Source organism: Anguilla anguilla, chromosome 1, assembly GCF_013347855.1.
Source record: "Anguilla anguilla isolate fAngAng1 chromosome 1, fAngAng1.pri, whole genome shotgun sequence".
Taxonomy (NCBI): Eukaryota; Metazoa; Chordata; class Actinopteri; order Anguilliformes; family Anguillidae; genus Anguilla; species Anguilla anguilla.
The window spans coordinates 26,441,797-26,468,787 of NC_049201.1; the positions used below are offsets into that span (position 1 = coordinate 26,441,797).

At 46.1% G+C, this 26,991-nt stretch overlaps 2 protein-coding genes across 25 annotated transcripts in view; both read right to left on the reverse strand.

Annotated features, from left to right (window-relative positions):
* The window catches only part of mpp5a (membrane protein, palmitoylated 5a (MAGUK p55 subfamily member 5)), a 36,791-nt gene extending 25,903 nt beyond the window's left edge, over positions 1-10,888 (reverse strand). The window contains exon 1 of one of the 3 annotated variants that reach the window (XM_035382393.1): positions 10,662-10,888. The gene's annotated coding sequence lies outside the window, so the exon portion shown is untranslated. Of the gene's footprint in view, positions 1-10,482; positions 10,527-10,661 lie in introns of those variants that run through there. The other 2 variants (XM_035382410.1, XM_035382400.1) reach the window with 2 other exon arrangements.
* Positions 10,889-12,962: 2,074 nt separating this feature from the next.
* gphna (gephyrin a) overlaps positions 12,963-26,991 on the reverse strand; it is a 94,335-nt gene continuing 80,306 nt past the window's right edge. For 11 of the 22 annotated variants that reach the window (XM_035428657.1, XM_035428674.1, XM_035428599.1 and 8 more), the window contains 13 exons: positions 24,842-24,934; positions 24,555-24,610; positions 22,446-22,565; positions 22,102-22,160; positions 21,817-21,970; positions 21,128-21,249; positions 20,899-20,986; positions 19,012-19,088; positions 18,653-18,717; positions 16,805-16,906; positions 15,199-15,302; positions 14,995-15,091; positions 12,963-14,305 (listed from right to left, as the gene is read on the reverse strand). In XM_035428657.1, the coding sequence (XP_035284548.1) occupies positions 14,172-14,305; positions 14,995-15,091; positions 15,199-15,302; positions 16,805-16,906; positions 18,653-18,717; positions 19,012-19,088; positions 20,899-20,986; positions 21,128-21,249; positions 21,817-21,970; positions 22,102-22,160; positions 22,446-22,565; positions 24,555-24,610; positions 24,842-24,934 (1,271 nt within the window). In that variant the 3' untranslated portion in view covers positions 12,963-14,171. Of the gene's footprint in view, positions 14,306-14,994; positions 15,092-15,198; positions 15,327-16,804; positions 16,907-18,652; positions 18,718-19,011; positions 19,089-20,898; positions 20,987-21,127; positions 21,250-21,816; positions 21,971-22,101; positions 22,161-22,445; positions 22,566-24,554; positions 24,611-24,841; positions 24,935-26,991 lie in introns of all 22 variants that reach the window. The other 11 variants (XM_035428743.1, XM_035428700.1, XM_035428776.1 and 8 more) reach the window with 4 other exon arrangements.

Sequence of the window (26,991 nt, forward strand, 5' to 3'; positions counted from 1 at the left end):
GCACACGTGTGAGTCTGGCTTGTGTGTGTGTGTGCGTGTGTGTGTGTGTGTGTGCACGTGTGTGGGTGAGCATAAGAGTGTGCGAGGGCAAGCTCCGCTCGCTATAATCCTTGCGCCGGGCCCGCGGAAGGGCCAGACAGAAACCAGCCCGCCGTTTCACGCCCCTCCCATTCTAATAAATCACCAGGGAGGGACGGACGGTGAGAGGAAGAGAGAATTTGAATTTTGAAGGGAACTGCATTCAACAGCCCCTCAGGCATCAAAACAAACTGGGAACAGTGCGACGACATCGTCGATGCCCGATCGTGTCAAGCGAGAGACGAAAACCAGTCAAATAAAATCAAAAAATAAAATAAAATTAGCCGACAGAAAAGAACAGGGAAGAGAGAGAGAAAGACAGCAAGAAAGGCCGAAACACAGAGAGCGAGAAGCCAGAGTACGAGAAAGACGAGCCCTAAGAAGGGATAACGGAGAGCGAAAGAGGCCACAGAGAGTGCTCAGGTGTGTTAAGCAGGCCCGTAAGTGGCATTAACGCAGTAAGCGCCAGGCCTGGTCATCTGGCTTGCGGCGGCCTGTTCGTCACAGGGGCTCCCGTCAGCCGGTGAGCAGTTTCACTCAAGAGATTATGACCAGGTTAACTTGAGCCAGGCCTCTCACCACAAGCCCAGGGACGCACGTGACAAACCACCACAAGTCTCTGAAGCTCTGAAGAAACGGTGGAACTTGGATAGACCTTCATGATCTGCAGGCCAGTGCCTTAAAATGGGGTATTCAAAGTCTGACTAAAATCCATACAATCTTTATTTATACTAACCAGAGACAGAACCCCCATCCCCCCATTACAAAGCCATTCAAACCTTCCTGGCCAGAAACCAAATAGCAGGAGGGGAAATTTATGATTTCCACCATAACTGAACATGTCATTCCAGCAGCTCTTGGAAGAAGTGAAGAAATACTTTTGGTTTTAAAAATGTGTCTTAGGATTATTTCTTGGCTTTTATTTCATTGAACTTGGGTGACTTTTAAGATATTCCTAGCATTTGTATCTCTGTGATTTACACCGCATACCATACAGAGAGGAAAAAGAGAGAGAGAGAGAGAGAGAGAGAGAGAGAGGGGAGGGGAGGGGAGGGAGGCAGGACAGAGCGAGGAGAAAAAAAGAAAGCATGCTCAAGGATGAGAAAACCAAACAGCAGCATTTGTGTGACTGTGCGCACGTGCTCCTCGCCTCCACATGACTCCGCCCTCTCTATCTCTCACTGTGAGCCACACGCGTGACTCCGCCCTCTCCATCCCTCACTACAAGCCACATATGACTCCGCCCCCTCTCCATCCCTCACTACAAGCCACATATGACTCCGCCCCCACTCCATCCTCACTACAAGCCACATATGACTCCGCCCTCTCCATCCCTCACTACAAGCCACATGACTCCGTCCCCTCTCCATCCCTCACTACAAGCCACATATGACTCCGCCCCCTCTCCATCCCTCACTACAAGCCACATATGACTCCGCTGCCTCTCCATCCCTCACTACAAGCCACATATGACTCCGCCCCCTCTCCATCCCTCACTACAAGCCACATATGACTCCGCCCCCACTCCATCCCTCACTACAAGCCACAAATGACTCCGCCCCCTCTCCATCCCTCACTACAAGCCACATGACTCCGCCCCCACTCCATCCCTCACTACAAGCCACATATGACTCCGCTGCCTCTCCATCCCTCACTACAAGCCACATATGACTCCGCCCCCTCTCCATCCCTCACTACAAGCCACATATGACTCCGCCCCCACTCCATCCCTCACTACAAGCCACATATGACTCCGCCCTCTCCATCCCTCACTACAAGCCACATATGACTACGCCACCTCTCCATCCATCACTACAAGCCACATATGACTACGCCACCTCTCCATCCGTCACTACAAGCCACATATGACTCTGCCCCGTCTCCATCCCTCACTACAAGCCACATATGACTCCGTCCCCTCTCCATCCCTCACTACAAGCCACATATGACTCCGTCATCTCTCCATCCCTCACTACAAGCCACATATGACTCCACCCCTCTCCATCTCTCACTGTGAACCACGGACCCAGGCTCCACTTTACCTCTGCCTGCCAGGTCACTGGACAGCAGGTTGCTGGTTAAACTCCTGCCAATGTTCCACTATGCATGGGGTCTCAATGATGGGGCAGGGGGCCACAAAAACATAGCATCTTCTGTGATCCCCCAACCATGAACTTAATGCAAGGTTAGCAGACAGTTCCAGGCAAGTAGCTGTCATTGACATATTGTAATTATAAGAATTATAATAGGCCTTATGTTCATAAATATGGTCTACACTATTTTAACTAAATATTTTCTTACTTGCCAGCGAATTTAATGACACAAACCGCCGCAACACTTAATTGCTACAGTAATACTGTTTCGTTATGTCTGTTGTCAATTATGTAATCCACACCAAGCAAATATTTAAAATATTTAACGCTGGAGCCTTTGAAGACGATGCCTAAGGCCCTGAGTGCTGACACGTTGGCGTTTCATGAAGTGCTGCCTTTCTGGAGTAGCCTATGTTTTTAAGCGTGTGACCATATCTTGAATCTCTCACGCATGTCTGTCATTGGATGGCCCCATTACTACCTATGACATTTCCACAACGGGTAAAAATATATCACAATTTCCTAAACGAAATTTCCCCGTGCTAAGATAAGATGAGGGCGTGCCAACCTTGAAACACAACGGAAAGTTCCAGGACGCCATACGACCTGAGAAAGTCAGATCGCGCGGTGCCGCATAGAGAAGAAAGTGTCATCCTCAGGTGACAGTTGTCAGGAGAATAATGCCCTCAAAAAATTTAAATAAAAAATAAATAAATAAAATACAGACTCATTTTGAGAGGCAAGGGGAAAAGTACAGCGATTAGACTGGAGTACTGCTGCCTTCATCTGTCTGCCTGTCTATTCTTGTTAAAACACAACTGGAGAATTGATTTTACACTCGAAATGGACTCCATTCCACAAGATTTATGTTAGGCATTGCGGCTTTCATTCCGAAGACTTAATTCTAATTTCAGGCTGTTTCAGAATGGTGGGGGGACGGGGGGGGGGGGGGGGGACAGGAGTCCTACACATGTAGAGGACTAATATTAACCTTCAAAATAATGCCACAGAGAAGGCTATCATGTCTATGAAATCCATGGTGGTAGAACTGACAATCAAGCAGTCAGTGAGGAGCCCCACCCTCCTCTGTTCTGCTCCTCTTTGGCACAGATGACCTCCACCTCCAGAAGACTTCCCAGAGGACCTTGCAGGCCCAGCTCTCAACTGGTAGGCTTTCTACCTTGATGGTTTCTCTTTCCAGGTTGCATTGGGGGGATGCAGTTTTGAGGTCTTGTGACTGCCGTGCAGGCGTCCCCCAGGGTTTGGTCCTTGGTCCCCTCCTTTTCGCTCTCTATACTAATCTCTTGGTTCTGTCATCTGCTCCCAAGAAGAGAATTATCACAGCTACTCTGATGACGCAGAACTTTTTCCCTTTACATTACAGGCATTTAACACCCTTATTCAGAGTATGTTGTAGCCTAAATCTTGCGCCCCCAGACGAGTGAATTTGAATTTTGTAAATCTGAACTGAATAATTTGAATTTGCATGTGAGCTTTTAAAACTGAACACCGTGATTTGAATGTAAATGTCAAAAACCTGAACGCGCCTGGATCCCGTGGATATTCCATTTTTCTCAGTATTCTGTTTAAGTTCAGTTAAAAGGTGAATTTGAAACTTTCAAGCTCCATTCAGCCATTCAAAAAGCCGTGATTCTAAATTTGACACTCAGATCACCAAAAGCATTCAGTTTGTGGACATCCTGGCACTTAGGGAAATCGGTTATGTGCAGATATAAACAGACTTTCGGAGCACGTCACTCACTTCTCATTGCACATTCCCGAGGGCAAGAGGTTTTCTGCTCAGAGCCATATGTCAATCTCCACTAGCTGTGTAGGCTTTAGACACTGCGAACCGGTTAGCCCACATATGGACACCAGGTGACCTACGGGCTACAAACCACTAGCTTCGCCATTAATGACATCATCCCTGTGTTCGCGGTCTACAACGTAGCGTTTATGCAACCTCCTGCGCAGAGGGTCCCGATCGCGGCGCCCTGCAGGAAACGTCTTGGCCTGAATCCCCCCACCCCCCCCACCTCGGTTTCCTGCATCGACTGAGAAATAAAGTCAGAAATCAAAGCAGGGGTATCCAACTCACTGCAGATCCTCACTTAGAGCAGCTGCAGTATACGCAGGAAAGGTCCTTCATCTGCGTCGCTGGCTATTTCAGCACCGAATACTCACCGAACAGTACCATGTAAGCATCTGGGGGTGAATAAAGGGGTAAAAATATCCCCCTCAAACACAACTGACATAATGCCATGCTTGCATCTTCTGCACTAGTAGAAAGACTCCAGGGCCACTGACATAACTGACCTCTTTCTGAGTGTAAGCCATGCAGCAAACTGACGCTGTGATTTCATGTTGACTGCGCTTTCGCTAGGAATTTTGATCAACTCGACTGGGTTAAGACAAAGGCTCGTGTTGAGCAAATAAGAAATTGGATGAAAAACTGACCGAACACAACATAAACAGTGTTCCATCCTCAGCAAAAGAAATGGCTTAAGGGGACCCTCCTCTTGGTCTTGTCTTCTCTACCCTGAGCAACCCAGTGGTGGGTTAAGTTCTCCACAGCAATCAAGGGCAGCAAAATCATTTAGCCTACCGTCTTCTGCCACAGACTGAAAACACACCAACTAAACTACATACTGACTTCCCTAATGCTGAACATTTCACATGGGTTTATTAGCCCCAGCTACACCAACTCGAAAATTATACCCCCTAATGCATTTGCTTCCTAATAAAGCCACTTCATCCATTTCAGTCCTGAGCCCACTATGGCATCTTACTGTGCTTAAGATCACATAGGCGTACTGAGTATTCCTATCAGTTGTGACCCTGATCACTTACTATCAGTGTTGCTCTTATTGTCTAAACTTAGCGATACAAACTTAAGAAAGTTGCTCTGGATAATGCATTTATATTGGCTTAATGCAAAAATAAATGCAGTCTAAATTACATGACAATTTACAACATATTTTATGCTCAGGATATTTATTTAATTTAGCCCACGCTGCCATATGCTGAACAGTGTCTGCATGTCCCATACCCTCTTTTTCTCCAGTGATTTCAAAGACAAAGACCCAACATGCAATTACATAGCCAACCGCACAACAAACAGGGTGGATAAATCAATCACAGGGGTGTGACTGAGCTCCAACGCACAGGAAAAGGAGTCTGCACTGCATGCATGTGTCATGTTTGCAAACAGTGCAGCAAGGAGTAAAGTCCAATAGCAAATATGTAGAGAACTCTGCAGCGAAAGGGGCCATTGCTTTTATCAAAGCAGCCAGTCTTGGCCAAAAAGAGCAACAGAACAATTTATCAATAATAGATAATGTAGCCTAACTGCTCCTTTTATTTTCTGTTCTGTAAATGGACCCAGAAAAGCAGCGTGCTGGAAAATGAGCACACTGGCAAGCCAAATGCTGTGGCCACCGAGTTAAATGCTGTGATTAGACCAATCACTTTGGACGAGGTAGGTTAAGGTAGGGCTATACAAAATGGACAAATATCATTTGTAATATTTTTGAAAATTGTGGTAATGACAATGTGCCTATTCAGGTAAAGACCCAATTCAGTACTAAGCTATCCAAGAATCAGTAAATCTGATGTGCCAACAATACAAAAGTGAAACAAATAATTTTAACAACATTATTTCTGTATATAGTCTTTAACACTACAGCCAGTGAGGTAAGACTGCTAGCTGACTACCAATAAGGGAGTTCAATTTTTCAACATCAGACAACATCTCCAGTAACCACGAAATGGGTAAGAGAATCACTGAAAAAACTGCAATTGACTATCAGTCGTTCTGCCAGTTACAAGAATGCTTAAGGAGCACTTCCCCTAGTATTGAACCAATATACATTGTTGACACAAACAATAATATACACAGAAACAAAGTATGCCCCAATAAAAAATGGTGCCTCTAGGTGCATGCCAAAATCTGTCAGCATAAACAACAAGACACACCCACAGCTACAGCCAAGACGGGGCCAAGGCGAGCCTCCCACCACAACCGCCGGATAACTTGCGGAAATTGAGCTCGCAGACCCACCGTCCTGTCCCAGGGCTTCAGGGATAATCGCGCTGGGCCTCCCCTCCCCCTCCTCACGGACGTACCCCTAAAGAGATAGGTGGCTGACGGGCGCCAAATCTGGCCCGGGACCATCTGCTGCGCTGGGCTTAAGCCCTTGCGGCCCTCCTGGCCGAGGCTCTTCGGGGGGGTGGGGTAGGGTGGGGCAGATGCTGACCGGCATAGTAATGAGGCCCCCCAGAGGGCAGCGCTGGGTCAGAGCAGTGGACAAGTCGACCGAAGGACACAGACAATACTGCTCTGACTCTACACAATCGCCATCTTTAGCGCTTAATATCTGACCAGGAGGGTATTTCATGAAGCAGGCTTAAGGAGTTAGCTAAATAACTGTGGCGAATAAAACCCGGAACCCTCCCGATTCTGGAACATGGACTGAAGTAAAAGGAGCTGGTCTGGGTTTTACTCAGCACAGTTACCCAGCTATAACTCAGGAATTCTGCTTTGTGAAATACCCTCCATATGAATAATAACAACAATAATAATATTGCATTATATAGTGGTTTTCGCTATGTAAACGCACGTTGTGGTGTGTGTGGGGGGGGGGGGGGGGGGGGGGGGTTTACACCTGACCACAATCAATGTGTAGCACCCGAGTGATGCACAGTAGCCATTTTGCACCAGAAAGACTTCAAGCACTGTGCTATTGCGCAAGGCTCGCAAAAAGGAAGGGAAAGTGTGTGAAAATGCTTCGGTTCCCGTTGGAACAGGTGCACGGTTGTGGCCCCAGGGCTAGGATGAAAGACTTGCAAGTCAAGGTAAGGGTGTTTACTCGAACCTAGGACTGCTAGCATAAAACGTAGCCTATATACGAGCGTAATAGTGCTCACAAATGCCATGTGTTTCAAGGCCTCGGAAACATTCAGAGCAAATTTGACCGCTGCCACTTCGCCACAGACCCCCAATCCATGAAACTATATGGAGCTCAGCAAGCTCCAGTTGGCATTGCGCAACCCAAAGGTGATGTCATATGAGCGCGAACATGTGACAGTCCCCGGGTGTGACAATCGCATACCTCTACAGGACAGACCTGTACTGTAGACATGCGAAGACTGGCCTGGGCAACGTTCTACGGCTTAACGGCACTCAAACGTCAAGCTTCGCGGCGCTCAAGAGACCCGAGGAACCCGCCGCCAGCCACTTCAAAAGATCGACGACCTTGGATCCACCTTTGTCTTGGACAAAGAACGGCTTGTTTACTTTCACGAGACTGCCTGCAGAAGCCCGAGCAGGCAGCAAAGACCTACGTGCAGACACAATTGATCTAATTATTCATAAAAAAGGGGCTTACAAACGCAACTTTGTACCGACCGCAAACCTGTCCGCAGACACCCTTGCATCGAAATGGAGGGACCCACCAAGCTCTAGAATTACGAGACTGCGGGAGACAGACCGGCCTGTCTCTGGAGAGGAGAAACAGATCTGGACTGTTATCTCCCCGCCCGAGTCTGTGACATCACAGTCCAGCGCTCCTCACTTTCGAACAGAAAATTCCAGATTCCAGCCCCGAGAAGTGAACTCTGTACTACTCTGTGCCAGGAGAGAAGGGTGGGAGGAGGAGGAGGAGGGGGCACAGAGCGAGGGAGGTAGAGAGACAGAAACAGAGGAGGAGGGAGAGGTTGTGGGGGGTAGGTGAGTGGGCAGGATCTTTATCGGGCTGAGAAAAAGCAGCAAAAGACGTACAGAGTGGGAGGGGAGGAGAGAAAAACAGAGATGCAAAGGTCAGCAGAGGAAGAGAGAGGCATGGCCATCCCCTTTGCAGGGGTTGGGTGTTTGTTTTTAAGATTAACATTAAGATTTGATAAAGATATAGGCCTACTTTATTGCCCCCATGGGGAAATTTGTCTTGGACTTGTTAACACCCCCGGCGCTCCATACGCCCTGGGACGTCCCAGCGGATAGGTATGCTTCTTTGCATTACCTAGTCCACATCTCCAGCTTTAATTTAAACAGGGCCCCAACTCAATGATGGGAATGGGAAGATAAGGGTGGAACAAAAAGGGACTCCACAGTGGCTGTGGCTAGTTGGAACAGCACATTTCAGGTGGTTGCGAACTCGTATCTCCTAAACCTCAGCCTCTTTTAAATAATTATTTTTATTTTATTTTTTAAACTTAGCACCCCCAAAAAATTTGCTCATTAATTCCTTTCAACTGGTGGAGGACAAGAGGCAGCAGGTTGGATCATTTTGCAAATCAAACTGAATTCTCTTAGGATGCTTTCACACTAGTGAAACAAAACCAGATGGACTTGTCTTGTGTCCAGATCACATTCCTAAAGCAAAAAAAACAAAAAGAGTCACCAGCAAACATCCACCAACAGAAGTTGAAACACTTCTCCTGTCATCTTCAGAATTGTATGCCTCCATCCATCTCATCTGTCAATTACAGGGGCCTCTTGCTGTATGGCACTAAGAGGGTTAATCACAGTAATACGGTAATTCTCCATGAACTCTTACAACCTTTAAATCAGTCACCATCAGAGATATCCCAAGACTGCTATCTGGGGGGCTAAGAGTGAAGCTGACCCCAGAAAAAAAAGCTTTGCATAAAAAACAAACTTATCATTGCTGTAAGTGACTCAGATCTCTTGGATACAGAAAGAAACCCTGGACAAGCAGGTGGTTTCCAAGAAGTGCCCAGATCAGCTCTGATGTAACGTGATTCCACAGCCTGACTTAGTACCTTAAAGTCCCTTCTACATTACTGAAACTGGACAAGAGTCAGAAAGACCAGGTTCCGTCAGCAGTGACAGTGTAGATGTCTGGTACGTCTCCCTGGACACGTACATGGACCTAGTTATCCCTCAATCCCTCTTATTACAACCAGGACATTTGTTTCTTGGGGTTAGTAAACACCCATTATACACGGAGTTATATGGTGATAAACGGACAACAAAACACTTCCTGATTTCAAACTGAAAGCATGACTGGTGCTACAGTGTTTATGAGTATCGCTAGAAGTAATCTCAGCAATTCACAAAATCGATTAAACGCTCCTCTAATCTTATAAACACGAAACTCGCGCTTTTACGAGTAAATTGTGAAATGGGAGACTGCATACCTTTCTGAAACACATCTTACGCATGGTATTTAGCTGAAACTCAGCTGACTTGAAATATACGACAAGTACAGGTGATAAGGTTCAGAATTGCTCACTTAATGAATGAGGACATCGGGCAATCAACAGGGCATTATCTGATTTTCTGATTTCTAAGCGGTGCATGTTGCGAGTAATGTGGAAAACCAGGTTTTCAAAAATGATACCGTATCATTAGGCATGGACGTGTACATTTCTTACAATAAACAGTTTTTAATCAGTTAATGCAGTGATTGGCACCACATTCCATCGGTCACGCCCCGACAAAACTAAAGGTTGCTAGTTACCGAGCTAAATAATGGTCATTTAACTCCTGAAGTCACTGACTTAATTGAGCAACTGATACAGGTAACACTAACAGTTAACTATTTATTAGTATTAATAAAATGCTTCAGCATATAAAAAGCGATCAAAATTGCTGTCAAGTGTTTATCCAGCAAAGCAGTAACGTTGGTTACAAATTGACAGCTGAGGACACAGATTCAATGCATTTAACAGTTACTAAACCTAGCCGGACAGCACTGCCCAGGTGGCTAACTCCAAAGTCTACCAAGGATAACATTATTAGGAATCAACCAAGCGATACAAGACAGCCAGACCCATCTGTTAAAAAATATAATCTTCACTTCACTTTAAGCATTGCATATAAAGAGGGCTTCCTATTTTCATAAGCAAAAATTAACCGCAAATGTAGACAATATTGTGATAGACTATCTAGCTTCCAATTTCAAAATTTGAAATCGTCAGACAAGTTGCAGTAGCTAGTTGTTATTGTTAACATTTACACTAAAGAAAGTGGTCTAATGTTTAAAAATATAAAAGCGATTTCGTGAACATAAAGGACCAGTTTCGTAAATTATCTCGCTAGCTAGACTGCCCGCTAATGATCATCCTATTAGTCAACTATCTAGGTAGCTATCAAGCTGGGTGATAGCTAGCAAATTAGCCAGCTAACAGGCTAAGCTAGCTACCAACAAATAATAAAGGCGAGCAATCTAAGCAATCTACTACGAACTAACTGGCTTGAAGTTAACTTCAAATAAAAGTTACTGTTGTTATATTGTAAATCGCATTTCTTTATTTAAATTTCAAATGCTAGCTAGGTAGACTACGTTACTTGTCACAACTTGCAAGCCACTCGCGTCCAGAGCAGAACCGGACTGTTCCTGTGTGTTGCGACATTTGCTGAAGCCAGGCTGATAAAGTGGATGACGAGCGTCGCTGGGGAACCTGTTGCACACAATAATGTTACGAAAAAGAAGAGCGTTTTAAGCGATGAAAATGTAAAACACTCACCCGCCTATTTCCAACCGCTCGAAATACGCTTATCTTATTTCCAGTAAACCCTTCGTTGGTTTCGAAGTCAATACGCCAAACAAAACAGTCTATCCTTTAGTAAAATGCAACAGCGTCGTCCCGACTTTTCCCTCTTCGGCTTCCCAGATCGGATGCGGAAACTGGCCGCACCATAGTCCAGCCTTCGCCAAGGCAACTCCACAGCGCCCCCGCTCTCCTCGTCCCTTGAGACAGCGTTATTGATTGGCAGCCAGAACAATTAGGAACTTTATTTGTCTTGTAGTGTTATCCAATGAAGTTTCACTTTCCATCTGTCAAAGAATGAGAGCAATACCGAAGAGGCTGGGCATTCGGCACAAAGGTAGGGCACTAGCCGCATTGATGTTTAAAGCGGTAGAAACAGCAAGGGTTTAAAAAAAATGTAATTTAATAAATAACTCCCGAGATTGAGAAAGAGTTTCAGATTCCCATTAGTAGATGTCACAAGTGCTTCTGGTATTAGGTTGGGTGCCATAAAGCTCGTTAGAACGGTGCGGTCTGATATGTCAGAAAACTATATGTTGAGACCAGGGGCTCATTTATGAAAGGTAGCGGAGGTTCTACAAAATTTCAGGTTGATTGTGTATAGGTGAGCGTACGTAGTTTTATAAATCAGAATGCAGTATGTTGTTTTCTTCGTTGGTACGTAACCTTTTAGAACCTCCCATATGTGGGGCAAATGCTGAAAGTAAGAGAAAGGCACACGCCTAACTAGAAAAGCTTTTATTTAATTATTTATAATAATAATAATAATAATAATAATAATGAACAATCATAAATTAAAGGTGTACATCTGGAACTTGGGGCAAAAGGGCCATGTACTAAGGCACCGGGGGGAACCCGGAACCACTCACCCCCCCAACATGTGCCTGCATTGAGATGTTGCTAACTTGAAGAAGAAGAAAAAAACAGGATCGGAAACAAAGGAAAGCCTTATCTCGGCAGCATGCAGGCCCAACTGCATTGTTGGAAGTAGCTGAAGTATTGGTTGTCTTAAACACATGCATGCTTAATCTCAAGTGTCTAAAAAAGGAAATTGGTGTTAGTCAGTTCAGAAAACCTAATGTTGAGACCAGATGTGACATTCAGATGTTAAGAATGTTAAAAAAAAACCATGAGAAGGGGACAAAGCAGAGGCTTATCTCTGTAGCATGCAGGCGCCAGCAACATTGTTGGACGTATCTGAAGTATTGGTGGTCTTAAACCCACGCTCAATCTCAAGGGTGTCTGAAAAAGGAGATTGGCGCTACCCCTCGTTCTCTCGCTACATTGGCTTACGTAAAATTAGTTCTCTTGGTTTTATCCAGCACCAACTCAGTCTAATGATGCACTAGCAGATCATTTTCCTCGGAGCAGCACCTACACAAGATGACGAGTCACCAGTAACTGCTTATTAGTTTATCAGCAAGGGACATATTTGGAAGTTAGGTGGCTATGCTTTTCTACAAATGAGAATAAAATGGTGTTTTTTAAAAATTTATTTAAAGCAACCAAAGCAGCACATTTCATGTAACCCTAAAAAGTTTACTCAGTATATAATGGACTGTAGAATTTTTTAAAAATTGAGAGGTGGCGGAAAAAGAGATATGAGACACATTATATTGTTTTTACACAGGAGCCATTAAAAACTTTGTCTCTTGACATTGCTCATTTCTTCAGGCAGATGTCTTTCAAAGTTGTTCACTGTTCAGTTATTCACTTTCTCCTAAGTGGACTGCTTAAACTATCCACGTGTGGACACACTTACTCTTAAGTAGTGAGCTAAGGAGACAATTCTGTCCTTGTACATACAGTGGGATTACATCACTCACCTACCATTGGCAGGAACATACTGTACTTGCTGACCATTGACTGGCTCAAATCTATAACCCAAGGAACGCTGCGTCTATTTAAATCCACGCTACCCCTGGATGAATGATACAAAATGTGTCTCACTGCTTTGGATGCCCAGTTTCAGCCAGCCAATGACATAGCACAGGCCCAAACCAATGACTTCTAGGATAGAGGGGCCCTGCCTATGATCATAGCAAGAGGTTACTGACTGATTTTGGCAATTTGAATTCAAATGATATGTATGCGCCAATAAGACAGGACTTAGGGAGCGACTTTGAATAGAATCACACAGTAAGCAAACAGGACAACTCCCGTGTGACAAAGATCTTACACACGCACTGAGAACAGAGGAACGGCAGAGATGACAGCCATGCATTCAGAACATTGACAGGAACTGTTAAGCACACAAAGGAAACGGTGACTGTTGTCTTGTTGTTGTTTTTTGGTTCAAGGAAAAAACTTTATTCCACTTTCATATATTCATTTAAAAAAGAAACCCAACAAGGAATATTTTTTATTGTTCTTTTTTTTACATAATGATCAAGGATTTAAATGTCTTTTTTTCCCATTGTTTCAATATCATTACAGAAAATGTTATAGTACAGAGTTGTTAAATATTCTCATCATTGCTTAGTAATTTCCTCAAGAGTGCTGGTCAATTATATCTGTACAATATCATTCTTTTTTCTTTTTTTCTATACATTTTGTGTAGTTGGTTAAAAAGGCTGTCAGCACAGAAAGGAGCTGTTTCTTCCATTCAAAGTTAGTCAGATAAAAGACTGTTGATTTCTCCCCCCAGTCATACCACCCCCTTGAGGAGGCGGAGCCATACTGGGTCAGGTGACTTACACGGAAGCTTCCGGGCCTGGGTAGTGTGGCATGTAGGCAGAGACCCGGCAGCCTTTGACCTCCCTGCCCACTCTTTTGGCACTGCGCACATAAACACGACTCACGAGAGAAACGACAAGCAAAAGCTCATTGTGAAGCGATTATGAAGCATACTAATAAGGGAAATATAGCGGTGTCACCTAAACGCGTCTAAAGGAAGCAGGAACCAGAAAGCACCATCGTCTGCCAGAGCACCATAGGATTTTTTTCTTGCCATTATTTTCTTCACAGTTTTCCTCTCTTTCAGTATCTTTTTATTCTTTTATTTTTCAGATGTGAAAATAGGCTTTCTTTTTTTTTTTTTTTCCTGGCAGGCACCTACAGCTTTCTATTAAAATGCTACAGCTATCTATAAGGTTCAGCATTGAACACACAAAGCAATTGCAATGAAACAGAACAAAGTTGCGTTAATATGATGATAATCATAATAATCATAATAATAATAATAATTATAATAGTATATTACAGAATAAATCTCTTATATTTTATATTTAATTTTCTTTACTTTAAAAGTTATTATATTTTCTTTGTTTGAAATACAATTATCCTTTTAAATTCTTTTCCCCCCCATTTAACTTATTTTTTGAATTAAAGATGTTGATTATACTTGATCAACTTTATCCAAATCAATAAAAACTAGCTGTGCCGTTGCATATTACAGAATAGTAATGATATGTGGACATGCACCGGAAACCACTCCTCTCTCTCCCTCCATCCGTCCATCTCTCTGTCCATCCCATTAAGATGACATCATAGTCGGCCGATGACCATGACGTCCACGACCTCGCCCTTGTGCAGCTCCACGTATTGCTCTGTTTTGGGAGGTAGCATCAGGAGACCGTTGGCACTGCGCATGCTCATCAACCGACTGCTCATCTGGTTCCCTGGAGAGAGACAGAGAAACAGAGAGAGAGAGAGAGAAAGAGAGAGAGAGAGAGACAGCCACACAGAGTGAGAGAGAGAGAGACAGCCACACAGAGTAAGAGAGAGAGAGTATGTAGGAGAAAAGGATTGAGTGAGAAAGTGGGGGGAAAAAAAGAGATAAGATAGTGAGTTTGTTTGTGAGAGAAAGCAAGGAATCTGTACTCATTTTGTGAGTAGCTAGAGTACTCCTGGTCCTTGCTGGTCGATGGCCTAGTCTACACTCCTGAACTAGGGATGTCTAGACTATAGGGCTCTGAGCCACTTGAGAGACCACCCCCAAAGTACACATTTAGTGAATGTCTTCAAATGTCATTTTTTCACTGAGCTGTATTTGTGGGGAGAGAAATCTGTTAAAGCAGCTAATTTATGGTTAACTCGCTTCACCTTGTTTATTGGGTGTAAAACTATTTCAGATCTTAAAGTGAAGAAAAAACTAGCTGACTTTGTGGCTCTCCAAGACAAGGGTTGGGCATCGCTGGGCTACACAATCATCATTCCTCAGTTCGTTAAGCTAGATGACTCCCTCCCTCTCTACCTCAGCTGATGCGTAGCGAGCGTTCTGCCGTACAATCTGAAGCGCCTTAAGGGGGCGACCGTAAAGAGGTTCAGACCCACAGAAGGTGCTGAATAACAGTGGCGCGCGGGTTACCTGTGCTCTGTGCCCACGGCAGCGGCTCCTGGTGGTGCCAGGTGAGGATGCAGCGGTGGTACTCCGGGCGCGGGTCCAGCTTCACGTCGCACGAAAGCTGCGGCAAAGAGAAGGCGCGCGCTGATGACCTCACATCGATGGCCTCACTGACAGACATCATCAGAGGTCACAGACTGATGAGTCCCCCCCCCCCCCCTTACTCACCCTGGCTTTGATGATGGTGGGACGGGGGTCCAGGATCCCCTGCATCTTCCTCAGGGCGGGGATGACGAAGAGGTTGCAGGTGACGACGGCGGACACCGGGTTACCTGGGAGATGGACACATGGCGGCTCTGATGAAGGCAAAGGTAGGGTTGATGGGACGAGCTGCACAGCGAGGGAGGGTAAGAGTTCCCGGTTCCCGTTTGGATTTCTGGAAACGGGATGGTGGGACAGCGCTCTTGTCCACTGTACAGTGGAAAGTGGCGGAAACGTGGGGGGACCAGAAGTGCAAAAAGGGTGTCTCTGGAAAACTAGTGTCCATCTGTTTCTGATTCAGGTGTCATTCGGACGTATCAGACCTTTATTGGATTATAAGGCTATCACATGATTGTGTAGGTCGGAGCATTGCTTTGTGCATGCATATGTAAAAGTTTCTGGTACTTTAGTTACCTTAGCACAGAACTGTGCTTAGTAGCCTTGTATGTAGCTTTATTAGCTATGAAGGTAATAAAGCGGCAAGGCTCTGCAGCTAGCCAGCTAGCTGCTAACTTGTGAGATGATAAGGCCACGTTAAATTTATTTTACTCTATTGTAGCTATTCCCACTTAGCTGTAGCTAAACACATTTTCCTTGCCAATTATCTTGGCAGCTAGGTTAGCTATTGAAATGTTAGGCTATTGATAATGTTTGTTGTCACAGTAATTGCGGTTTTTGATCAAATGTTATAACCCCAGTGCATTGCTGCACTGCCAGCTTCATCTTCAACTAGTTATCTTGCAGTGCATTAGGCAGCGGGCTAATAACAGGTAAGAATGTCCAACACAGATCCTAGCTACATGAATGAAACACTTAGTTACTCATGCTATCTTACTTAGTTACTTAGCGTTTTATCCAGTAAGGAGTCGCTACGTCCAAATGACACCTAAACCGGAAACAGATGGACGCTGGTTTTGCAGAGACCCCGTTTTTGCATTAACACGGGCCTGGGGCTGAGCTACGAGGGGGATAGGGCAGAGCTTGGGGAGGTGGGGTTAAGGTGCCCAGGAGGGGCGGGGTCAACTCTAAAAGGGACGGTTCAGGTTCAAACAGAGAACTGAGCTTCCTCTTCAGGAAGTAAACGAGTACTACTGTCAGTCACGAGCCATGACCCAGAAGCATTCCCATGGCAAGGACAGGGAGGACAAGGGGGGCGAGGCAGGGCTGGGGGGAGTTCATATTCAGAACCCACGTCTGCCACAAAATCATGCCCCACAGACCTGGAGTAAACGGAGCTTACACATACATTTTTTTCTCTCTCAGAAAACAGAACAGAACAGACAACGAATGAGAAAAGATTCAATCTCCCAGGTTGGATTTCTTTCGGTAGTTATTTTCCTGTTTAAAGGTGCAGTGTCTTTTGGCTGTGCGTGTTTTTCAGAGAGATAATCAAAACAGAAGACTAACATGGTGGATGAAAGCAAAGGGAAAAAAAGAAAGCAATGGCGGTTGATTTCTCCCCATCTGGAGTATGAAGATTTTTGAAGTTTGGTCCATTTGTCCGTTTTCTGAGTTGGATGCGGGAATGGAGGTGGGCGGGGTTCTTAAAAGCACACATATACAGAAGACCTACTTTCGCGAGGGGGAGGCGGTACGGGCTGCTTGCTTAGGTCACAGTCGCTCGGAAGGAAGGTTTCGAGAAGAGTCGCCCCCGTGTCTTTGTAGCTGAAATTACCTTTGGGGGAATATAAAGAAAGTGGAGGTCACCCCAGTTTGAGGGGGTGGGGCGTGGTGACCAGGAACTGAGATGAGGGGTGTGGTCAAGGACCAGGGGGGCTAAAAGGCCAGCAGCTGGGAGGTTGGGTGGAGTTTCAAGGAGCAGGGGGAGGGGCTCAGGGCCAGGACAAGGCATATGGTTGGGGTTCAAAGGGGAGGAGGAGCCGGGGGGGGTCGGGGGCTACAGCCGCTTATCAGGGGGGACCGAGACACCAGATTTAAGGGAATCAAAGGGTCCAGGTCAGCTGTCACACAGAGGACACACAGCAGTGGTGCTGTAAAGAAGCAAAAAAAAGGTGGGGCTAAAAAAGCAATGCAACAAAAAAAAGTGGAGTGGAAAAAGGTTGGTATAAAGTATAAAGTGTAAAATGAAACAAAAAAGCGACCATTGTGTGATAATGCGCTGCAGTGTCGATGAGTGTGATTGTACTGACGGAAAGCTCTTTGTTTTCAGAGAACCCCACAATGTGGCGAGGAGGCGCACCACCCGTGTGCTGAAGGTGTGGGGGAGATGGTGGATGTAGAACACTGCACCTTTGAGTCTGACTGCCACTGAAGTCCCCATGCCCACGAGAGAGGGGAACTGAGATACTGTGGGCTCTGGGGCGGAGGGCAGATTGCACGCACGCGCACTGAAGTATGCCTGTACCTCGGGCAGATGATACAGTTCACTGGGGCAGACGCCTGTACCTGTGTGCCACTGTATTTCAGGTTTGGTATATAATCAGGTAGGTCAGGACTGCTCTGCAACACAAGGTGTTCTGTATACTGCGTTTCTGATAAAAGCACAATATTCACTGAAGATAGGGACACTTATAAAGATACGTGAGAATGAGCGTGTCTTACAACACTTATAGACCTGGGCTGTCAAACTGAATCCCAAGGGGGCCGCGGTGTCTGCAGGTTTCTGCGTTTTCCGATCCATCAGCTGCCAATTAAGGCCTTGAAACGAGGTGTGTGGATTCCTTAGCCAATGAAGGACTTAAAGTAAACACAAAAACTAGCAGACACCGCGGTCCTCAAGGACTGGAGTTTGACACCTGTGCTGTAGACAATGAGAGGTGATCCTGGGGGCCTGGGGAACTGTGTACTTGAGAAGTGTTGGGTATATGGAGTGCTAATTGTTTGGAGTGAGACAGGTCAGCTTTGAGTGTTCAGGCAGAGAAGCGCGTGTGATGGGTGCCGGGTTATTTGCAGAGCGTTGGGGGCATTAGGCGTTTGGGGTGTGGACAATTAGCACTTTAAAACGACTAATTGTCTATTATTTGTCTTTGACTGCTTTGAATCATTCACAAGCAAGAATGTTCAAATGAAAACCACCCAACAGCAGCAGATGACCTTTTTTTACAGAGCAGCACCTACAGTAATAGCATTACCTTGGAGTAAAAAGACCGGGATCCACATTAAATAAGAGCAGCTAGGGATCAACTTAAAATAGAGATTGTGCGGTTGTAATTAAAATTCTCTGTCATGAAACCTAATTTTAAAAAGCACATGGTAAAACTGTCATTTTAAATGAAGTTGAAGGAAAGTACAATGAGCTATTCCACATCTACACAACGATACGCGCAAACTGAACTATAATAATCAAAGCCAGTTTCTGGACGCTGGCTTAAAGGTATATTTTTGGCCTTCATTGCCTCCCAGTTTTTCCACATGGCTTACGCTAACAAACAACCAACACAGGAACACACGGGCAACCTACCTGGCAGAGCAAAAATGAGTTTCCGAGTGCCATCGATGTCTAAGGTCGCGAAGGTCGTGGGGAGCCTAAAATTGGAGGAGAGAAAGTGAGGTCAGACATGTCCTCCCTCTCTTCTGTAATAAGGGCAAGAAACGTGCAGTCAACATTAGTTAGTTGAACGTACAGCCTGTACTGTACCATCACACATACAATAATTAATGAGGCTCTACAATTTGCCAGAGAAACAGTAAAGCAATTTAGTATCAATTAAATTTAGAAATAACTCAAGCCAGAAGCTCCCTGTCATTGATAACTTATCCATCCATACATACATCCATCCATGCATCCATCCATCAACGCTACTTCCAGCCAAACCTTACCCAGGTTTCATGAAGACCCGTCCAAAGTGGATCTGGGCGTGGAGGTCGATGTCCAGGACCTGCTTCAGGTAGTCCTGCTCAAGAGATAATTTTTTAATTTTTAATTTAATATACACAGATCACTGGATATGGATGTAAATGCCCTCAAATTAAAGCTGACAGTATGTACTTTAACCTCAAATTCATCAAATGCATTTCATTTCAAATGCAATATGCTGGAGCAGAGCTAAAACAACAGAAATTGTGTCACTGTCCAAATACTTTGAGGGCACTGTATATACACACATTGTATATACATGCACGCATACACACACACACACACACACACGCGCATGCATGCACACACACACATTTTGGGGAACATATAGATTTAGCCCATTTTTGGAATGAGCAATTGTGCCTCTCCAGTCACTACTATGCTGTCTGCATCCCAAGAGTACAGCAGTTAAACGAACTGGTACTCTTCCAATTAGCATTTAGCAGTTAGCAGCAAGTTTTTCTTATAGGAATTCATTCAGTCTAAACAGCCCTGTCTTTGCAGTGTGTGAGTAATTCTCCCTGGTCCTCGAGCTAGCTTATTATTTGGATGCAGACGGCAGGATGACATATTGTCATTAAATAACAGCAACTGTTAAAGCAGAAAATCTAGAGCAGGAGTGCCAGTGGAGAAACCCAAGAGTGAAAAGCAAAGGTCGTGTAAACAAACAGCCACCCCTTCAGGGCCTATGCTTATCCACTAGGTGGCAGCACTGCACCACAATCTCATCAGCTTCACTAATCATAATCTTCCAAGTGGCAGTAATAATTGAAGGAATATAGCCATTCATCATTTAAAAAATAATGGCAAAATTTTGCAGTTCAATGCACTTCAAAAAGTAATCGAGAGTAACTGGGAAACTCCTTATTTTTAACGAGTGACACAAAACAAGCAATGCAGAAATTGATCTTTGAAGACAAAAAGTCGCCTAGCCTATATCAGCCGCAATCAACCAAAAAACAAAAGGAGGCGCCAAAGTTTTTATCCTTATTACTTATCTTCAGAAATCTTTACGTATATGACCGGTAAGATTCCCACAAATGCAAACACAGTTGCAGATGGAAACCGATTATATTTGTTACATTTATGGCCTGGTCAGAATCGAATCCATTTGTTGATGTGTCTTCTTTGCGGAAGTTACGTGAGGAAGACAGTTCCTTTGTTGTTGTTTTTTAGTGCAGGAGTAACTGTTGATTAAGTGCCTGATGTTTTTTTTGGGGGGGGGGGGGGGGGGGGGGGGGGGGGGGGGGGGGGTGGAGACTGGTGAGCTCCATTCAGGTGATCAGGACCATCTGTGCCTACCATCTGCTAAGCACACGGACTGCAACACAGACGTTAATATGAAGGTGTTTTCCTAGCATCACAGTGGGTGAAACGTTTAAATAACTGTTGGAAGCACGTGGGATTACATATCTCAGCAACATGTTGAGTTCTGTTAGCCACAACGAGCTCTAGCACAAACAGATTCACACTGGTTTATGCATCTGTTTGTTATATATGATATATGAATTATATATTAATTTAAAATAATTTATTTAAAATTAATTTCCGTCCAAAAGGTTTTCAGTTCAACCCTAATTTGGCGCACCTGATTCTACTAATTAGCAGCTCAACAAGATCTCTCGCTGTTGAGATTCTGTTTAGGGTTGGGTTTTGCGCTTTGTTAGAGTTGGGGGTGAAAACCTACAGGACTGTACATCTCCAGGAACAGGGTTGGGAACCCCTTCACTATATATGGTGACCCACAGCTCTCGCCCTCTGAACAAACCTCACTCGACCTATAGGTGGCGCCGGTCCATTACGTTTAATCAGAGACACACACACGCTTGTGGGCATGGTGCTCCGCTCACCTTCTCCCCCATGGACACGCCTCCGGAGGTGATGATGACATCAGCACGGCTGATCCCCTCGTTCAGGGCGTTGAGGAGGTCATCGGGGCTGTGAGGGGACAGGGTTAGGCGCGGGGTTAAGGGTGCTCTCCTGATTAACACGGTTAAGGGTGCTCTCCTAAATAACTCCTGATTAATAAGGGTGCTCTCCTAATTAAGTGATTGCAACAGCAGAGGTCAGAGGTCGTACTTGTCGCCGACGATCCCCAGGTTGATGGTGGGGTAGCCGTGCTCCTGGATGGTGGCCAGCAGTGTGGAGCGGTTGCTGTCCCGGATCTTCCCTGGGTGCAGGTCATCCTCCGGGTTCAGCAGCTGCAGGAGGGAAAGAGGCAGGGGGGACGGTGAATGAGTGTGTGTGTGTGTGTGTGTGTGTGTGTGTGTGTGTGTGTGTGTGTATGTGTGTATGTGTGTGAGAGCAGAGTGTTTGTGTGCATGTGTATATATGATTATGTCTGTGTGTATGTTTACGTCGGTGTATATGTGCATGTTTATGTCTGTCTGTATGTTTGTGTGTATGTTTTATGTCTGTATATGTTTGTGTGTATGTTTTATGTCTGTGTATGTTTGTGTGCATGTTTATGCTTGTGTATGTTTGTGTGTATGTTTTATGTCTGTATATGTTTGTGTGTATGTTTTATGTCTGTTTGTGTGCATGTTTATGCTTGTGTATATTTGTGTGTGTGTTTTATGTCTGAGTGTATGTCTGTGTGTATGTGTATGTTTGTGTGTATGTGTAGGTCTGTGTGTATGTTTATGTCTGTGTGTGTGATTTTGTTTGTGTATATGTGTATGTCTGTGTGCATGTTTATGTCTGTGTGTATATTTGTGTGTACGTATATATCTGTGTTAATGTGCGGTTGATGTGTCTCTTTCCCTCACCTCATTGCCGGTGGACATCACGGCGACCACGGGGAACTTCTGCACCTCCACCTCGGTCACGCCTACCGTGGCCAGCAGGCCGATTTCGGAGGGGCCCATGTGAGTGCCCTTGGCCAGGACGCACTCGCCGCGCTTGATGTCGTGTCCGATGGGCCTGCGCGAGACGAGGGAGGTGCGTCAGGAATGGGCGGGGCAGGGCGTGGTGGGCGGGGCAGAGCACGGGACGGGGGAGAGGTGCCAGTCCGGCCCGAGGGGCCTGAGGACTGAGAACGGCACGGCACCAACCTGATGTCCTGACCCGGGCGCGCCTGCACAAGGATCCGCACCTCCAGCTCCTCCGTGCCCTGAGACAACAGGAAGTGATGTCACACGTGCCCAACGCTACCTATCGCACCCATTATTCCACAGCTTACGCGCATGCAACCTGAAGCAAACTACACGCACCTGACCCGCCACAAACCGGACACGGCTGGACATGAACGGGACACGAGCGCGACACAAAGAAACAGACAACACTCCCACGCGGCTTCACGCTAACGCTAACGCGGCTTCATTCCTAATGTGACGCGGCCCACGCGTTTACGCGCGCGCGCGCGCGGGGGGGGGGTTTCAGGTAAGCTGCGACTCACGTCCTCCGACTCGCGCAGGAGCTCGGTGTCCTCCACCTGCACGACCGCGTCGGCTCCGCAGGGGATGGGGGCGCCGGTCGTGACACGCATCACCTGTCCGGGCATCACCGTGTGGGTCGGCTGCAGGAGAGGGCCCAGGTTTATAAAAAAAAAAAAAAAAAAAAAAAAAACAGAATCAGGCTTTCAATAAAGTAATGTTGGCTAACTTTATCGCATTAAATAAAACACCTACACATGCTCGCACTTTAAATAAATGAAACGGGAGACACGCGTGCCTCCACTCTTTAAATAAACCTCCTACACAAACTCGCACATTAAACAAGCCGCTGACACACAGTCAAAACTTTTAATAAAACACAGACAAAGATGCTTATGCAACCTAATTCACCCTATAGTCACAGTGTCCATTCTACCAAAATCAAAGTCCATTCTACCAGAATCCCAGTCCAATTTACCAGAGTCACACTGTCCATTCTACCAGAGTTACAGTGTCCATTCTTTTATTTTTATTTAACCTTTATTTAACCAGGTTAGTCTCATTGAGATTAGAAATCTCTTTTTCAAGTCTCTTTTTAAAATCTCTTCTTCCAGTCCATTCTACCAGCGTCACAGTGTCCATTCTGCCAGAATCACAGTCCATTCTACCAGAGTCACAGTGTCCATTCTACCAGTCACAGTGTCCATTCTACCAGAATCACAGTGTCCATTCTACCAGTCACAGTGTCCATTCTGCCAGAATCACAGTCCATTCTACCAGAGTCACAGTGTCCATTCTACCAGAATCACAGTGTCCATTCTACCAGAGTCACAGTGTCCATTCTGCCAGAATCACAGTCCATTCTACCAGAATCACAGTCCATTCTGGCAGAATCACAGTCCATTCTGGCAGAATCACAGTCCATTCTACCAGAATCACAGTCCATTCTGCCAGAATCACAGTCCATTCTGCCAGAATCACAGTCCATTCTACCAGAATCACAGTCCATTCTACCAGAGTCACAGTCCATTCTACCAGAATCACAGTCCATTCTGCCAGAATCACAGTCCATTCTACCAGAATCACAGTCCATCTGCCAGAATCACAGTCCATTCTGCCAGAATCACAGTCCATTCTGCCAGAATCACAGTCCATTCTACCAGAATCACAGTCCATTCTACCAGAATCACAGTGTCCATTCTGCCAGAATCACAGTCCATTCTGCCAGAATCACAGTCCATTCTGCCAGAATCACAGTCCATTCTACCAGAATCACAGTCCATTCTGCCAGAATCACAGTCCATTCTGCCAGAATCACAGTCCATTCTGCCAGAATCACAGTCCATTCTGCCAGAATCACAGTCCATTCTGCCAGAATTCCACCATAATACCTTGAAAGCCCCCCTCACAGGTTCATGTCCTGTTTGTCCCCATAGGTGCATGGAAAGAGTTCTTCTGCACAGCCCTACAAGCCCATGTTGTGCCACACACACACACACACGCACGCACGCACGCATGCACACGCACGCAAACACGCACACTTCTTGGGGAGTATATATTCTGCATTCTTTTGGAATGAACAAATAAGCAATTATGCTTTTACAGTCAACGGCTGAACAGTGAACAGCTCAGCAAAAAACAGTTCAATGCAATACCTCATATAACTACTCAAACACACAAAAAGGTTTCATATAATCCTTTTCTAGAGAACAAACATCAATTCAGCTCACAGGCGCTTATTCAAGTGCACATTTTTTTTCACAGTCTGTACTCTCCGTGCAGCTGAGTAATTGACCTGTCACACTGTGACTGACAGAATGGTTCAATTTAGCCTAAACATTTGTGCGGCCACCTCACAAACTCCATCACCCTCTAGAACACAGAATGCTCATAGCACACACCTATGAACCAGGCAAATGAGTTAACCAGTACATCACAGCTAACCCAAACCAAGCTAACTAACTTTGAATAAATCAAATCCGAAGAAACGAATGGAAAACTACAGCTAATATTACCGTGACACAATGGTAAAACGCAAAAACGCTCTTGCTTTTGAATGCCGTAAAGACATTTAGGGTGTGACGTGTGACCTGTAGGACAACCCGTCCATTCTAGAGCCTGGAGGAGCTCACCTGTTCCCCGGCCTGGGACTCCCCGATGATGAAGCGATCCCCAGGACCGTCGGCCGCTGAGAGAGAGAGAGAGAGAGAGAGAGAGAGAGAGAGAGAGAGAGAGAGAGAGATGGGAATGACCACAGAAGCAGTGATAATTGCACCCCATGGAAAGAAGTTTTCTTCTCCATTAACTACATGTAAAAATCTAAATATCATGCTGTAGCAACATTTACAGGTTAGCTTGTTTATGAGAACGAAAGCTAATGAAAGCTAAGCCTTCGACGGCCCTGACAGGCCGTGCTCACCTCTGACAGCGTACCCATCCTTAACAGAGGCAGGGAAGGGGGGCAGGTTGTCTTTGGCATAGACGTCCTGAGCCAGAACTCGACCCATCCCGTCTGCGGAGAGACAGAGAGAAAAAAAAGAGGGGTGGGGGGACAAACGGAAAGATGTTACTCGGACACAAATGTGCGCGGCGGAGGAGATGAGAGGCGCATGCCGGCGGGGCGCGCGTGTGAGAGATCGGCGGCTCGCCTGCGCGCGCAGCTTCCGTTAGCAGCCATGCTAAAGAGCGGGAAACGCCCTCCGGACCAGCGACACGTGAAATCTGTTTGCACCGTTAATTGAGATGGCGATTGGAGGGAGAGTGCGAGCGTAAACGAAAACAGGTCCGAAACGTTTGGGGGATTGCGGCGGGTGGGGGGTGGGGGGTGGGGGTGGGGGGGGGGAGGAGAAGCTGGCGGACGCGGCGGGAATGCTCTCTGGGGGGCCGGGGAGAGTCGCGGGCCGCGCCAATAGAGGAGACCTCGTTGCCTGCTCGTTACTCCAAACGGGGGAAAACCTCTGGGGATGGGGAAAGCCGCAAGCCATCCAGATGAAAAGAGGAAGAAAACAAAGTGCGAGGGGAGGAGCGGGAGAGAAAAAAAAGCGATGGGAGTAAGAGGGAAAAAAGAGAGCGTTAGAGAGGAGGGAGAGTAAGAGATGAGAGAGAGCGATAGAGAGAGAGAGAGACGGATATGGGGATCCTTTTCTTCTGCTGGCAGCTGATTAGAGGAGTCTTACAGCACTAAAATACCCACATCTGCCAAGAGGCTATATATAGACCCACCACCTCCTCCCCTCCCCCATCCTGCGTGCTCTGCGATCAAACAGATGCGCGCGGAGAGTGATCTACATTAAGACACGAGGTGCGTGACAACACGCTACGGGGGGGGGGAGAGCATCCGCGGCAGTGATCATAACCGCCGCGAACCCGCGAGGTGGCCCCCCCCGGGGGTAAAGCCAGAGACACCGAAACTTTCGAAGGGAGCCGCGCGCGGCCGCCGTCGTCGGCGCAGCGGCGTCAGATCAGAAGGCCGTCGCCCGCGCCTCGTGCGACGACCCGCTCCGCCGCCTGTCGCTAGGACGGAACGGCCGTCTCGTGTCCGCGCGCCTTCGCTTAACTTCCTCTCCAACGTCTTCCTCTCCAACGCTTAAAACGCTGAAAACGCACGCTGCTCTACCACGTTAAATTAAACACGAGGCTATATAATTGTAATACATGTTAATCGCTACGTATTCGTAAAGTATCAGAAGTGTAAGCGCGCATAATGTGGTGTGTGTTCAAATGCATGCCACATTGCAGACCGTTCAGTTGTGACTAAAGCGCATTTTCACCAATCTGCATGCTCGTTTCCTCTTCGGTCTGTCGTCTACTCCTCCATCCGTAACGGGCAGCGTAACGTGGGCGTCCGTAACATGGCCGTTCAGAACGTACGCGAGAAACGCGGGGAGGCCGGGGGAGCCCGTAGGCCACGGCGCAGTCCGTAGGGCGGCGGACTGTCAACCCGTACACCAACCCTCCCGTGTGACTGGGGTTTCGATTCCCCACCAGCGGTGCTTCCTGCACTAAGATCCCGTCTCTGTTACCCTCTCTCATTCTGCCCATCTAAATGAAACGAAGAATGCGTAAGAACTGTCTGCTTTTCTTTTGAGAAAAAGAACAAAAGATATCATTGGGGGGGCCGTGTCCAGTAATCTTCCCTCCCTCAGCAAATGCCCACAAAACCAAAATGGATCTCGGTTCTACTTCACACACGAATCTTACAAACCGCTCGATGTTTCGGATGTGGCTTTTTCAAGAGGAAAAAGCGCTGGAGCAACACCAATTCATCATTTTTTAAATGAAATTGCATCCACTGTCTTAACAAACATGGACGCGCTGTTCTATATAACTATCACAGCACTGCAAAAAAAAAGCTGTATTTCCTGTGATTAATTCCCCAAAGTGGATGCTGAATATTACTGGATCAACGAATGCTTTTTAGAATCACAAGACTTCTGATCACATCAACCCAAGTCATATTTTTTTTCTTTTTCAACCTAGATGTGACTTTCATAAAGCTCCAAATGCACTGAAATATTTAAATACCTAACAGCCTCACCCTAATATATATTGTCTGGATTTTGGATTGTC